At 45.8% G+C, this 16,109-nt stretch overlaps 1 protein-coding gene across 2 annotated transcripts in view; it reads right to left on the bottom strand.

Moving 5' to 3' along the window:
• MKLN1 (muskelin 1) overlaps nucleotides 1-16,109 on the bottom strand; it is a 192,301-nt gene that overhangs the window by 36,331 nt on the left and 139,861 nt on the right. For both annotated transcript variants that reach the window (XM_030574364.1, XM_030574455.1), the window contains one exon: nucleotides 8,121-8,250. In XM_030574364.1, coding sequence (XP_030430224.1) covers nucleotides 8,121-8,250 — 130 coding nt within the window. The remainder of the gene's footprint in view (nucleotides 1-8,120; nucleotides 8,251-16,109) is intronic.

Below are 16,109 nucleotides of genomic sequence, written 5' to 3'. Positions count from 1 at the left end.
TCAATATCTACATCTGCAGCACACAATGTATTAAGTACTTGATGGTAATTAAACTATAATGTAGTAACCTCAGTCATTTGAGCGGTGTACATGAGTAGTGAGCTTCTGAAAAGATGTGTTCTTGGGTATTCAGCCAACAAAAGTCTCTTTAAGAGGACATTTAAAAATATAAGTGCATGTAAAATTATTAAACCCTTACTAAAGGCAACAAATACTTGCTTGGGATCTACCATTCTGATGTCTTAGCATAACATGTGATGACCAATATGGGGACAGAGTCTCTCCTGCACCAAAATACATTCAGGATAAGGAGAGCGCATAGCTGTTCTTGAGGGATCATACTCATTTGTGGTAAATTAGGAGTATACACGCTCAGAACTGCTGCTCAGAAGTTCTGTTCCATCACTCCCTACCTTCTCCCCCCCACTACACTGGGTGGGAGGCCGCTGACACTGGAGCAGACTCCAGTGGTTTCACACCTGCTGAGAATTCCCCTCAGCCAGTGGTATCCCTCACGTGGTCAACTACAGCCAGTTCACATCTCCTCTGAGCCACTCAGGTGGTCCAAAGGGTACAGAAATGGGGCTCAGGAACTCGCCCATGACGCTGTCTCTCATTCCTTCAGAGAAGCCACTGGGCTCTCAATGCTTAAATCAACACTAAATCAAGGAAATAAGCCCATCTAATAGATGGAAGATGTTTTCATGGATTATCTCCATTATTTGTCAGCTCAGTGTCCAATTGCTCAGAATAAGAATACAGCAACAGGTGACTGTGATAAAGTTTTACGTTTCAGAACTTTCCTCAGAAACTGTTTATAATATTATGGCAGAAAAAACATTAGATTATTAGCAGCATGTATGGTGCAACCTTCCACATCTCGGAAATTGGCATATTTCTGAAACAGGAGAATGTAACCTGAGGTCTGCTGCAATGAGTCTTGATGTTCAGTGGGAGAGGTACAACAACCTACTGGCAACACAGTGAGATACACTGCGTTATCCATGCAAGATATTCTTTGTGATGAGATGGCCTGGCCTTTGGAATGGCCAGAGATAGCCAAAAATAAATGGGAAGACAGTGAATGGTTTGGTTCTGCTGATGTAGTAAAGTAAGACTCGAGAATCATCCAGTTTACATAAACTTCTCTACCAACATATATGTGGCTTCAGAGAAAAGACAGATACATTAAGAGACTGATTCAAATGGAACTCAGACCAACTTGGCAAAAGACCTAGTATGCGCTTTCAACATTACCATGTCCCTGTGAAATATTGTGTAGGGAGGTCAACCATAAATCCTTGGCGCTCACTCATTCTCCTGGCCAAAGTGATAGCAACTACAATAGCCATCTGCAGAGTGAGATGAAGAAAGAAGCATTCTGAAAGGGGTTCAAAAGGAATCACCATGAGTTTCAAGAGGACAATGCTGAAGTTCCAGGCAGAGGCAGGTTTTCTGACCTGTGGATAAATATATAGCAGACCCTTGAGGAACTTCAATATCATCAGATGGGAAAAGACTAGCACAACTGCATGGCAGATGGGAACACTGAGAATGCGCGAGGTGAAACTTAGTGAAGCTCAGTGAAGGGTTAGAGTGTTTTACGTGCAGCAAGTCATTCAGGATCTTCAGTATTGTAGCTTGCAGAGGATCCAGGCCATGTTGGGATGCCCATATAGAGAACTACTTCCATTTTGACAAATCATTTTTCTTGGTGGACATCCCTGCTCTGCACCAGAATTTCCTGAATTTGTCTAGAGCAGTCCGTATCCACGATACTTAACCAACCAACATCCAGCCTATCAGATGGAGGGCCTTTGGAGCTGGATAGAGTACCTTACCACAGTGTGGTAAAATCAGGTCCAGGTAGTTCTAACATTTGGCATTGTCCTTTGTGATAAACAGATCTATCACAGGAACCCCAGGACATTTATGTGAATTCTCATTGTCTTTTGTGAACCAGGTCAGATGCCACACCTGTCCCTGAGGTGTCTGATTAGAGTCTGTTTTCTAATGTTCTTGGGTTCTAGACATCATCCCAGTTCTGCAAGGACGTGAGGTGGCATCAAGTCCTTTCTGTCCATCGGGTGATTGATGGGAGAGAAGACTGATTTGAGCCTGACTTGCAGGTGAGGTATGGCAAGCAACATCATGTATATGCATGCCAGCATATGGCCTAACATTCCAAGACAAGTCTACATTGTAGCCAGGCTTGATTTTATCTTGAGTAATACCAATTATAAGGACAGGAACCTGTTCGGCAAGTACACTCTCTCTTACCTGCTCCCATTAGCTTTCAGGGGGATGAGAAGTGATTTTTCTTAGTTCAGCAGGAGACCCAGCTGGCTGAACAGAGAGAGACAGAGAGCGCGTAATCTAGGCTTGTTACAGTCTACTGCTGGAATCTGCCCTGATCAGCCAATCAATTTAAGGGTAGAATATGGATGTCTCATCTCCTCAGGTGCATGCACCACTACCACCAGGCACATTTTCCAAAAACTCTCAGGCCAACGAAGTGTCTGAAGGGAAGTACCTTGTACTGATAGTCATTTGGCTGCAGAGTGAATCTCAAGTACTTTCTGTGGGTCAGTGGATGGCAACTTGTAAGTATGTGTCCTACAAGCTGAGAACCATGAACCAGTTTTAAGTCTGCTGAAAAGGAATGGTGGAGGCAAACTTTATCATTCTGAATCTCAGATGGCATATGTATTTGTTCATTCTCCTCAGGTCTAGGAGAGGAGGAAGACTCCCTCTTCTTCAGGAGAAGGAAATATTAGGAGTAGAAACCTACTCCCCTGTACACCTGAGGTACCAGTTCTACGGCTCTCAGACGCAGCAACGGGGCCACTGTTTGCAATAGGCTCTCATGAGAAGGGACCCTGAAGAGGGCTAGGGAAGCAGGTAGGACAGGGAGTAAATGTGGAAATGAAGCCAATGGCAGCCATGGGAAATGATGTCCAACATCCATTTTCTGTTGTAAGAAGCAGACCAAGCTCAGTGGAAAGGGACAAGGCAATAGCAAGCTTCTGATGCAACATCAGAGCTCCATGTCCCTGTCAAACGTTCTGCCTCTGTGATGCTGCAGGGGGAATGATTGAGGACAACAATGGGTGCCTCCTGCAGTAGTGGGATCTTTTTATTGGCGGGAACTCTGGCTGTCTGCTCTGGGAGTAGGACTAGATCTTCTGCTGAGATTGACAATTACAGTACTTTCCATAAGAGCCTATATTACACACACACACACACACACACACACACACACACAGAGGATCATAACATGGCCCTCAAGCCTTTCAGCAAATGGAGCACTTCATCTAGAGATGGAAGCTCTTCAGGCATAAGGCATATTGATATAGAGCTACACCCCTTCAAAGAGAAGATCCTCTTCTGGGATGCCTGATACTAGCTGCCATGAAAAATTAGTGTCTTATTTAATGTGTTCTTAGCCACTTACAGAGCTGTCCTGGCCCCCATTTGGTCCTCTTATGATCCCCTTCAGTTCCTCCCTGTTGTCCTGTGGGATTTTGGACAGGAAGGGACTTACTCTCTTCTAGGTGAGGAAGTTACATTGTATGAACAGCCTAGTAGCTTGCAACACAGAGCTACAATGAAGTGGAGGAATATCCTTTGCTGCCAAAACTTGTTTGGATCCTTTTGCTTTGAGATGCCTTCTTGAAGTGAACTTTTCTTGGATTGCCGATGCCATCAGAAACCCAGGATCTGGGCATGCACCAAAGTGACAGGAGTGCTTTGGTGGCAGCAGGGTATCTATTTTCCCTACTTGCTTAGATGCAAAGGCCAGAGTATCCAGGGTCTTTCACAGTCCCTTCACTAGCTTGATTAAGCCCTTGTTGAGTAGAAGGGAGATCCCGGCTGAGTTCGCAGAGCTCACTATATCAAAGAGTTTACAAGACCTCACCTGGACTACTGTGGTTTCAATGGCAGGGGCTCTGCGGTCTGTGAGAGGAGGTCCTGGAAAGCCTTCGAGTTGACCACCTGTGCCAGGGTCACTGCTTCACGTGGTGACTATGACAATTCCTTCAGCTGGGGCTGGATTTGTTGCTGTCCCTTCATTGTTTGAGTCGGTGGCCTCCCTATTGATGCTGCTGGGGAGCAGAATCTCTTCCTCTTGACTGCGGAACAGCAGGAGGATTTGCTCCAGTACATATAGGATGGATAGTCCCCAGTATGGCTAAGGGAGCATGCTATGGGGTACTGGCTAGGTTAAGTTGGCCAGCCCAGTGCCATTAATATCTTGCTTGGAATGGGAGTCCTCCAACAGTAAGGGATAGGAATCCCTACTTGATGCCAGCAAGAACAAATAGGTCACAAAGTGATGAGGTGTATTCTTCCTCAAATGGTAGGGACAGAGTGGTGTTCCCCTGAGGCCAGCAGCTGTTTTGGTGCGGAGCATGTCTCCAGTTCTTCCTTGAGGTATGACCCTCGACAGACTTAGCTATTGGTGCAGGTGTCAGCAGTGAGATTGGCACCAGACCAAAAGCCCCTTGCGCCTCACCAGCCAACCAGCTTGCCTCCTCCAATTTTGGAGATCTAAGGAGTTTGGAGGCTGTGTCTTTGGAAGAATGGCATTAAAGTCCTCCTTGAGAGGTGGTTCCATGTGGCGCTTGGAGCCATGTTTATGTTCCATCTGGTCTTGCCTCTTGATGCTGCCCTTTGGTGTGAGGACACCAGCACGGTCAGGTTCAGAGATGAGGTAACTCATGCCATTGCTGAGGCTGCCCATGACGAGATAGTTGGTGTTGAGGTTGCAATGTTATTGGCATCTTCTTTGATGACTTCTTCTCTCCGAGGCCCAGAGTATGGTGTCTGCTCAAGGGAGCACTGGTCAAAGATTTTTCAGCTCCAGTCTGGCTGTTGGCAATCTCCTCAGGGTTAATAGTATCCCACAGACTGGTCTATAAGATATAATTTGAGCCAACTGTCCCTGGACTTTTGAGTCCTCGGGGAGAAAGACTGTTACAGAGCACCTATCAGGGTTATGGTGCTCTCCCAAGCTGAAAAGGCATTAGATGTACATTGGACTAAAAATATAACTGAATTGTAAGACTCTGGGATCTAATCCTACAACTGAAAACCAGGAACAAAATGAAGTACAATGCATTAAAGATACTAACATGTAAAACAAGCATCCTTAACCGCATTTAAAGGGATGAATCAAGTTTATATTATAGTGGCCTGTCACAGAATTATTTTTACTAAACCAGTGCCTTATTACTAAACATTCTCAAAAGGGTTCCAATCCAGACTCGCTTTCTTTGACCAAAATAATTCTTTGACAGCATTTGTGGTTTCAAATATAAAAGACCTTTCTTCTGTTCTTGTTAAAAGCAAATAATTCTAACATTTCCTTTCACAAACAAGGGAAATGTTCAGTTTATTTACTCTCTCAGACATGAGGACAGCAAACTGGAAATCTATTCATAAATGATTTCTAATGAGTCATTTAGTCACAGTCTGCTATTCAACATTAAAGGGGCTGGAGGGAGGGGGGAAAGAGGGCTAATTATTATGTTCTCATTTGTCTGACTAACTGAAACGTGCAATTAATATACTTGGCCAGAGAAATGTGGCTCATTGTGCTCACTAGTCATAAGACAAGTCTGGTTTCTAAAATCTGAACTCATCACAGGTGTTCATTAAAAAGCCAGCCCCTCACCCCCCACACACACACTCTAAAATGTTTGTCATTTAGATTTTCAAAACTGCAATTCCCTTCAATAACCAAGTGCTAGCAGACTAGTAAAGGATATTCTTTCCTTTAAACTGTGGGCAAGGTCTTTTGGGGGGCGGGGGGGAGAGCGTGTCCTACTGCAGCGCTAAGCACAGAGAGGGCATTTAAATAAGATTGTGAATGGAATGCAATCTGGATCTCCCACAGGAAGACAGTAAAAAGAGTAAAAAAAATCACTTTTCAGGAAAAGTATCATGAACTTTTATCCTTTGTTTGAGATTTATTCAATCTTTAGACAACGAAATTAACCCAAGTGAGCAAACTAAAAGAGCAAAGAGCAATTTATGAGTATGACTGAAATAACCAATAAACTTGCCTTAAAAAAAAAAGAGTGATCAAAATAAGAGGTGGAAGCTGTGTGTTTAAACATAAGTGATTTGTTTACCAAACAAACAGAAGGCAAAATTAGCCACTTGCATAAATGAGAAACTCTTACAAATATACATAATATTCTCACAGAAATGTAATGGCACACCGCAAAACAACTGTTAGCTTCCCTGTTGAGGGCTGAATGTGACAGGGAATTTCACAATTAAATAACAGGCACTAGTTCTGGGGAGTTATGGCCCTTCCTTTACTTGGCAAGGAAGACAAAACTGCTGTTTACATACTTTAACACAGTTTGTGCACATACAGAAAATTTCTCCCTTTCATAAAAAGGGAAATGTACATCAGCAATTTTGTAACTCTACCCTAGAGAGGAAAGTAAGTGTCAGAGTGAGAAGATGAAAAATGATTACAGTGTTTCTGATTCTGTTATAATCATTCTTGCATGTAGTGTTGTTGTAGCTGTTTTGGTCCCAGGATATTAGAGACAGAGTGATGTAATATCTTTTACTGAACTAACTTCTTTGGGTCTTTTTCTGAAGCAGAGCTCTGTGTAAGCTTCTCTCACACACAAAGTTATTTCAAAAAATTAAAATAAAAATAAAAATAAAAATAAAAATAAATAATAATAATAATAATAATAATAATAATAATAATAAAGACATTACCTCATCCACCTTCTCTCTCTAATAATCTCTGAAAGCACCTGTCAACAACATGATATTCTTGACAAGGTTTTAGAACCAAAATGATTCTTTATAGATCATAATACAGAGATGGTTACAAGCCACATGATCCATTCAAACCAACTTGTACTGCAGGATTTCTTCAAGGGAAGGAAGAAAAAAAACTAAGGCAAGACTTACATATGAAGTCTTACTAAAAATTCCTAATAAGGTAGAATGGGCCCAATGCAAAGTTCACTGAGGCCAAAAGGAGTCTTTCCATTAACATCAATGGGCAGTAAATGCTTTGAGTGTGGAGTGCCACTTTATGTGTAAGTCACTGCTTCAATTGCACCTCTGATGAAATCTTGATCTAGGCCTAAATTTCCTTTTGCCTACACAATTGCAATTTTCCCCCCCCTCTATGGCTCCCCTTCAACTCGTTTCTCCACACTGCAAAATACCTGCTAGCTGCCTTTCAACAGAGAAAAAGTGCATCAAATCACCCACTGATTCTCACACAATTCCACTTGCTTCCCATTTGTTCTAGGGATCAGATCAAAACTGTTCATTCTCCTTGGAAAATTCTACACGGACTTGACTAAGCCTAACTCACAAACCTGTTCTCCTCTACTCCTTTAGTCCCTTCATTTCATTTAGCATAAAATTTCTCTGTCCTATTACAGAAGCTGGCTACTATCAAGCGGTTTGTGCCATCTGGAATACTTTCCCTATATCTCTGCTTCATCAATTCTACAGCTCATTTCTCATCTTGGCTGACTTTATATATCCCTCAAATAAAGAGCTGGAACAGAGACGCTTCACTGTTTTGGAACATTCCTTGTATGAAACACGCTGTAAAAATAAGGGGGTATTACACTACACTGGTTTATGGAACAAACTATATGTAGAACTTCTTTTGTTTTCAGTATTTGCCAGAGATTGGGACCAATCATGAAACCAATATTTTAGCAAATATTTTGCTAAGATTCCATTTTTATAGGCTGCAAGGCGATGAGCATTGATCATTTGCAAGAATGAGGGAAACAATATAAGTCACATAGCTAGAAGGTCAAAGACTGTGGTGAATGGTAAAACCTAACAAATTGTGATTTACTTGTAAGCCTTAAAAATAGTACTGGTGAAGATGTCAAATTCACAGAACTGGAGAATTAAGTTAGCCATTTATTTAACTAAGAGGTACAGAGTGGGCAAGAGTGGGCAAGCTCTAGTTGGATACCATTATTGTTAACAAGCCATTGTGATCTAACAGGACTACAGCCTCTATCCTCTGTCACTGAGGTCTTATCTTCTGCTATATACCTTAAGTCTTTCATTTATACCAACAAGACAAAGTTACACAGTAAAGCTCTTACCCATCCCTGAATCTTTCTTGGTGCCATCTGATATGATATCCACATGATCACTGTCAACATCATAGCTGAAGAAATCATTCAAATAAGTCTTCGATCTCTGCCCACCAAATACATATAAACAGCGATTTTTCTGGAGAGGAAGGAAAGCAGATGCTTAATTTTTGAACTGTGCTCAAGAAAACAAATTCTTAGCCAACCAGCTCTCAGTAAGCATTTGCAAAAACATCAATGAATCATGAAAACAAGCAATAGTTCAGGCACATTTTTAGCTGAAGAAGGGAAAAGTATTTACATCAGTTTGGCTATTTTGGCATACGGGAAATGTACAAAAAAAATATTAAAATTGAGCTCACTATATTTTTTGATTTTTGCCCCCACAAAGATTTCCCCAGAAAAAGCAGTTTATTTAATTTGGCAAATAGTTTGCTCTTAAATAAAGCATTTACTGGGGGAACCTTTCAAACATAGTATGCTTACAAATCCACTCGTCTTTCAGCATTTTATGATGTTTTGATGACATGGGTAAACTATGAAGACATTCGTTTAAATAAACTCTATGAAACTATAAGCCCTAAAACCAGAAGGAACCATAACATCACCTACTCTGACCTTTTGTCTATCACAGGCCACTACATTTTACCCCATACTTGTATATTGAGCCCAATTATTTTAGTTAAACTAAAGCAGTGTTTCCTAAACTTGGAACGCCGCTTGTGCAGGGAAAGCCCCTGGCAGGCCGGGCCGGTTTGTTTACCTGCCCCGTCCGATTGCGGCTCCCACTGGCTGTGGTTCGCCGCTCCAGACCAATGGGATCTGCGGGAAGTGATGTGGGCCAAGAGACGTACTGGCCGCCGCTTCCAGCAGCCCCAATTGGCCTGGAGCAGCGAACCACGGCCAGAGGGAGCCGCGATCGGCCGGACCTGCAAATGCGTCAGGTAAACAAACCGGCCCGGCCCGCCAGGGGCTTTCCCTACACAAGCGGTATCCCAAGTTTGGGAAACACTGAACTAAAGCATTTCAGGCCTCAAAAGAATGGCCTGTGCCACAGGCAGGGAACACGAGAACAAAGTGCCATCAGTGCCCATGGCCTTGCAAAGGCAGGGAATTGGCTTGGTGAGATATGCCCGATGATCCTAGCAGGCAATTCCCCACACTGTAAAGGAAGATGAAAAAAACCACCAAGGCACCTGCCAGTCTGACCTGGAGAAAATTTCTTCCCAAACTCCAGCTATGGAGGTTTGACCCTGAGCATCAGAGCAAGACTCACTAATCAATCATCTAAGAAAAGGATTCACTGTACCACTTCAAAGAACTGGTCCACCGCATTATCTTCAGCTATGGCCAATCTCTGACGCCACAGAGCAAGATTAAAGAAAACAAAACAAAAAAAACAGAATACATCTGGCCATTGTATTGAGAATAAAAATTCCTTGTGGACCCCTGAAGCCCTGAACCATGAGGCCTGTTTATCATCATCATCTGAATGTAGAGCTACAGATGTTATGACCACGTGGAGGGCAATATGTACAATCCAATTCACTTCCAGGCCCATGAGGGAAGGTGATGAACAGGAGGATTTTGCAGATCCCAAGGCCAGAAGGCTCCATCATGAGCATACAACCCGAAGATGGACTAAAGCATCTCTTTTACAAATGTATCTAATCCCATTTTAGTGGCCTCAATGATGAGTCCACCATCTCCTTTGATAAAATGTTCCAATATTTAGATTAGCCTGACTGCTAAGAAACATTTTATTTTAAAAGGTTCAATTTATTTAACTTTAACTTCCATCGACTGGATCTTGTTATGCTCATTGCTTCCCAACTCTGATCCAGGGCCAGATCCTGAAAGCCAAGGGTGCACGCAACTCTCGACTTCAATTACAAGTTCTGCACATACAGGGTTAGCAGTATTAGATCCTACCAATATTTCTTTTCTTCTTCGAGTGCTTGCTCATATCGATTCCAATTAGGTGACTCCCAAGCCCTACCTAGGCGGTGGAGTCGGAGAGAGATGTCACGGAGTGCAGGACTGCTGAACTAAATGCAGCATCACCCCTGGACTGCTGCACTATCGCATAGTGGGAAGCAAAGGTATGTACTGATGACCAAACTGCTGCCCTATAGATATTCTGTATGGTCACCTGAGCCAGGAAAGTGGAGGACGAAGCTTGAGCCCGAGTTGAGTGGGCAGTAAAGTGCGTAGTTGGGGTACCAGCCAAGTCATAGCACACCCGGATGCATGATGTAATCCAGGACTAGATATGCTGCATGGAGACTTGTAGACCCTTCATCCGGTCTGCCATCACCACAAACAGCTGGGTCGTCATTCTGAAAGGTTTTGTTCACTTGATGTAAAAGGCGAAGGCTCCGCAAACATCTAGGGAGTACAGCTGTTGTTCCTGTCGAGAAGCATGCAGCTTTGGATAAAAGACCAGAAGGAAGATGTCTTGGTTGGCATGGAAGGCAGACACCATCGTAGGAAGGAAGGCGGGGTGTGGTCACAGCTGTACCTTCCTTGACCATGTGGAACACTGTATACGGTGGTTCCAATGCGAGAGCTCTCAGCTCCGATACATGTCTCGCCGAGGTGATAGCGACGAGGAAATCCGTTTTCCATGAAAGGTACACAAGCAAGCAGGCTGCCATTAGCTCAAATGGAGCATCCATGAGTCTGGACAGGACCAGGTTGAGGTCCCAAGTAGGGGCCAGATGCCAAATTTGTGGATACAGATGTTCCAATCCCTTGAGGAATCTGTTGACTATGGGATTGAAAAACTGAGTGCCCCTTTTCACAGGGATGGAAGGCCAAAATCATCCATCAGAGTACATCTAGCAGCGAAACAGCTAGACCTTGCTGTTTCAGCGACAGAAGATAATCCAGGATTGTTCAGGGCACACCAGCAGGAGAAACACTTCCACTTGGCCAGATACGTGGACCTCGTAGAGGGCTTTCTACTACCCAAGAGAAGACACTGCACCAAATGGGAGCAACGCAGCTCAGAATGAGTTAGCCATGCAGCATCCATGCTGTGAGATGGAGGGACTGCAGGTCCAGGTGACAGTCAGCTGTGCTCCTGAGTGATCCGGTCCAGCCACAATGGGGGAGGAATTGGTGTGGTCACCAACAGGTCGAGGAGTGTGGTGAACCAGTGCTGCCTGGGTCACGCCGGGGCAATTAGTATTAAGTGGGCCTTGTCCCTTTGCAATATGAGAAGGACCTTGTGGACTAATGGGAATGGAGGAAAGGCATGAAACAGATGGTCTTTCCACGGTATCAGGAAGGCGTCCAATAGTGAGCTCGGGGAGCATCCCTGGAGAGAGCAGAACACTTGGCCCTTCCGATTCTTGCGAGAGGCAAAGAGGTCAACATGGGGAAATCCCCACTTCTGGAAAACAGAACAGATAACGTCCAGGTGAATTGACCACGGATCTGCTGAGGCGATCTGCCAAGGTGTTCTGGTATCCTGAGAGAAATGATGCTACCAGGTCGATCGAGTGGGCTATGCAGAATTCCCACAGTTTGATGGTCTCCTGACAGAGGGGGGACGATCGCGTTCCCCCTTGCTTGTTGATGTAAAACATGGCCGTTGTGTTGTCCATGAGGACTGCGACACAACAGCCCTGAAGGCGCTTATGGAAAACCTGACATGCCAGGCGAAATGCTGTAAGTTCCCACATGTTGATGTGCAGGGTTCTCTCTCGAGAGGACCAAAGGCCCTATATACGAAGGTTCATAAGGTGAGCACCCCAGCCCAGAGATGACGCGTCCGTGGTCAGGATCAGGGAGGACTGTCGTGCATAGAATATCACTCCCCGCATACTAAGTTGAGGTTCAGCCACCAAGCCAGGGAGGATAAGACCTCCATCAGTACCGTGAGCACTGTGTCCAAATTATGTCAGCCTGGATGGTACACTGATGTGAACCAGGCCTGGAGTGGACAGAGACATAGTCGGGCATGTCTGGTCACGAAGGTGGATGTTGCCATGTGCCCCAGAAGACTGAGACATGTGCGAGCTGTGGAGGTCAGGAAGCTCTGGAGGCTGTGGACAATGACTGCCATGGCCTGGAAGTGGACATGTGGGAGGCATGCATGGGCGAGATTGAATCCAAGACTGCTCCAATGAAGTCTATTCTTTGGGTCAGCTGCAAAGAGGACTTTTCGGCATTGAGCAGCAGGCCCAGCTGTCTGAACAGGCTCATGGTGAATCGAACATGAGATTGCACCTGGAGCTCGGAGTGACCCCGAATGAGCCAGTCGTCAAGGTACGGAAACACTTGGATCCAATGTCAACAGAGTGAGGCAGCTACAATGGCCATGGACTTCGTAAAGACCTTTGGTGCTGAAGGGAAGTACAGTAAATTGGAAGTGCTGTTGGTTGACAACAAAGCGGAGGAAACATTTTTGTGGCAAGTAAATCGCTATGTGGAAGTACGCGTCCTTCATGTCGAGGGCAGAGTACCAGTCTCCAGAATCCAGAGAAGGAATAATGGTCCCCAGGGAAACCATGTAGAACTTCAATTTTATCATGAATTTTTTGAGTCCACGCAGGTCCAGAATGGGCTGTAGCCCCTCTTTGTCTTGGGGATTAGGAAGTAACGGGAGTAAAACCCCCTGCCCCTCAGTTCTCTTGGAACCTCTTCTATCGCTCCAAGAGCCAGGAGCAACTGAACCTCCTGCAGAAGGAATTGCTTTTGAGAGCGGTCCCTGAAGAGGGACGGGGAGGGAACGAAACAAATTGCAGATGGTATCCACTTTCCACCATGCACAGGACCCAGCGGTCTGATGTTATGCGGCACCACGCAGGGAGGAAATAGGAGAGGCGGCTGGAGAAAGGTGGGAAACGATCTTGTAAGGAGACTGGTGCTCCAAACTCGGGTGCGCCTTCAAAAGTTTTGCTTGGGCCCCACTGATGGTTTGGGTGGGGCCTGACTCTGGCCCTTCTGAGCGCCAGACCTCCTCCTAGCACCCCTGTCACCTTTTCTGGAGAAGTCCTGTCGGGGCCAAGGGTTATGGTAGGTGCGTTGCGGTTGGGGCCAGAAGGGCCTATACTGCATCACTGGGGTATGCATACCCAGTGAGAGCATGATGGCCCGGTTATCCTTTGGACTCTGAAGTCTAGAGTCAGTTTTGTCCAAGAATAACCCCTGGCCATCGAAGGGTAGGTCCTGAATTGTTTGCTGCAGCTCCAACAGAAGACCGGATACCTGCAACCACAAGATGCAGTGCATAGCTACACTGGAGGCTAGAGTCCTTGCCACCGTGTCTTCCCCATCTATCGAAGCCTGCAAGGAGGTCCTGGCTATTTTCTTGCCTTCCTCTAGCAAGGCCCCAAACTCCTCTCTGGACTCTTGAGGAACCAGTTGCTTGAACTTCCCCATTCAGTTCCAAGTGTTGTAATTATAACGGCTCAAGAGAGCCTGCTGATTAGCCACCCGAAGTTGTAGGCCGCCAGTTGAATATATCTTGAGCCCGAATAAATCCGGGCATGTAGTGTCCTTGGATTTAGGGGCAGGCACTTGTTGACTGTGCCTTTCCCTCTCATTGACTGACTGTACAACAGGGGAGCACGGTGGGGGGTGAATGTACAAGTATTCATAGTCTCAGGAGGGAACTAAGTATTTCCCTCTCAACCCCCTTGGAAGTGGGAGGGATAGACGCCGAGGACTGCCAGATCGTATTGGCATTAGCCTGGATGGTCCGGATGAATGGCAAGGCTATGCATGTGGGGGGATTGGCAGACAAGATATCCACCACCAGATCCTCGACCTCCACCACCTCCTCCACCTGGGGGTTCATGTTTTGTGTCACCCTACGCAGCAAGTCTTGGTGCGCACGGAGGTCTATAAGTGGTGGGCCAGAGAAGGTCATGCCCACAACTGCCTCGTCAGGCAACGAAGAGGAGGACAGCGCTGGGAACCATTAGTCCTGGTCATGGACGGAGTTAGCCACTCTCTGCCTGGAATGACCTCGAGTTAGGGCGGGAATGCCAAGGTAGGGCCAACCAGTTGTGCTGTGTTGCACTATCCCGCATCATTGGACCGCGTTGTAGGGATGGAGATGGGCGCCGAGACCTGGATCGGTACCGCGACCGACGATCATATCGATATCGGGAGAGAGATCTAGATCTAGATCGGGACCACAACCTGGAGCGGTGCCGAGACATCCCAGTCTGCAATGGAGGGCGCATGACAGCAGGCTTCCCTATCGATGGGACAGACCGCACCAGTGGTGCCAGAGGCTGCGACAGTCCCGACTCAGTGAGTGCGATTAAGTCGTGGGCTATAGAGAATCAACGGCACCGGAATCAATGGTGCTGGAGTTGGAGTCTTCGCGAGGCAGTCCGGTCTGGGGCATTGCTCCAAGGCGGCCACAGGCGATGCCTGTGACTGGGCAGGAGCAGCAGGTTGCTTGTGCTGCTTCTTAGACCCCGGAGATAGCGAGCGGTGTCACGCTGGCTGCTGGGCCGGAGATGTCCGGTGCCGAGAGTCATTGCCAGTGCCAGGTCGTCCCGGTGCCGGAGGTGCGCTTTGAACCGACGGCACCGGGTCTCTGCTCGGGCCTAAGGGCACCGGGCTAAGTGACGCTTCCATGAGGAGTTGCTTCAAGTGAAAGCCCCACTCCTTTTTTGTCAGCAGCTTGAATGCCTTACAGATGCAGCACTTATCTGTTTGATGGGATTCCCTCACACACTGCAGGCAAGAGTCGTGGGGTCTCCCATAAGCATCGGCTTAAGAAAGGCCGAGCAGGGCTTGAAACCCGGAGACCTAGCATGAGAGAAACCAACTTTCCTCCAACTGCTGTATACACTAACTACAACTAGAAACCACTATCAACTATACAACAAAACTAGCTAGAGAAATGATGAATAAAGAGCTGGGGAAGTGGAGATCAGCTATGCTGTGCTCCACAGTTCCAACAACCATCACAGGCGGTAAGAAGGAACTGAGGGGGGCACTGGGTTGGTAGGGGCATATATCCAGCGCCATAAGGGTGCCACAGCCGACCCACCGAGTGTTGCTAGGGTAAAAATCTTCCGACAATCGTGCAAGCGATGTGCGCACACTTAATTGGAATTGATATGAGCAAGCTGTCATAAACAGATAGCTAAGGGTTAATGTCTCTTTCACCTAAAAAAAGTAACCTGAAGCGCCTGACCGGAGGACCAATCAGGAAACCAGACTTTTTCAGATCTGGGTGGAGGGAAGTTTGTGTCTGAGTTCTTTGTCTTCTGCCTGTACTCTCTCGGCTATGAGAAGTGATTTTTTCTGTCTCCCTCCTTTCTAATCTTCTGTTTCCCAGTTGTAAGTACAAAAGATCAGATAGTGATTTATATGTTTTTTTGTATTTACATGTCTATAGTTGCTGGAGTGTTTTAAATTGTATTCTTTTTGAATAAGGCTGTTTATTTATATTCCTTTTAAGCAATTGACCCTGTATTTGTCACCTTAATACAGAGAGACCATTTTTATGTATTTTTCTCTCTTTTTATATAAAGCTTTCTTTTTAAGACCTGTTGAAGTTTTACTTTAGTGGGGAGCTCCAGGGAATTAAGTCTGTGCTCACCAGGGAATTGGTGGGAGGAAGAAGTCAGGGGGAAATCTGTGTGTGTTAGATTTACTAGCCTGACTTTGCATTTCCTCTGGGTGAGGAGGGAAGAGAGATTAGCTCTCGGTACTTCTGTTTTCCAAGGCTGGAAACGGAGGAGGGTGGAATCCCTCTGTTTAGATTCACGGAGCTTGCTTCTGTGTGTCTCTCCAGGAACACCTGGAGGGGGGAAGGGAAAAGGTTTATTTCCCTTTGTTGTGAGACTCAATGGATTTGGGTCTTGGGGTCCCCAGGGAAGGTTTGGGGGGACCAGGGTGCCCCAAAACACTCTAATTTTTTGGGTGGTGGCAGCTTTACCAGGTCCAAGCTGGTAACTAAGCTTGGAAGTTTTCATGCTAACCCCCATATTTTGGACGCTAAGGTCCAAATCTGGGACTAGG

Source organism: Gopherus evgoodei, chromosome 1 (assembly GCF_007399415.2).
Source record: "Gopherus evgoodei ecotype Sinaloan lineage chromosome 1, rGopEvg1_v1.p, whole genome shotgun sequence".
NCBI lineage: Eukaryota > Metazoa > Chordata > Testudines > Testudinidae > Gopherus > Gopherus evgoodei.
The sequence above is the reverse complement of the archived record's forward strand: the minus strand, read 5'-3'. Positions and strand labels throughout refer to the sequence as shown.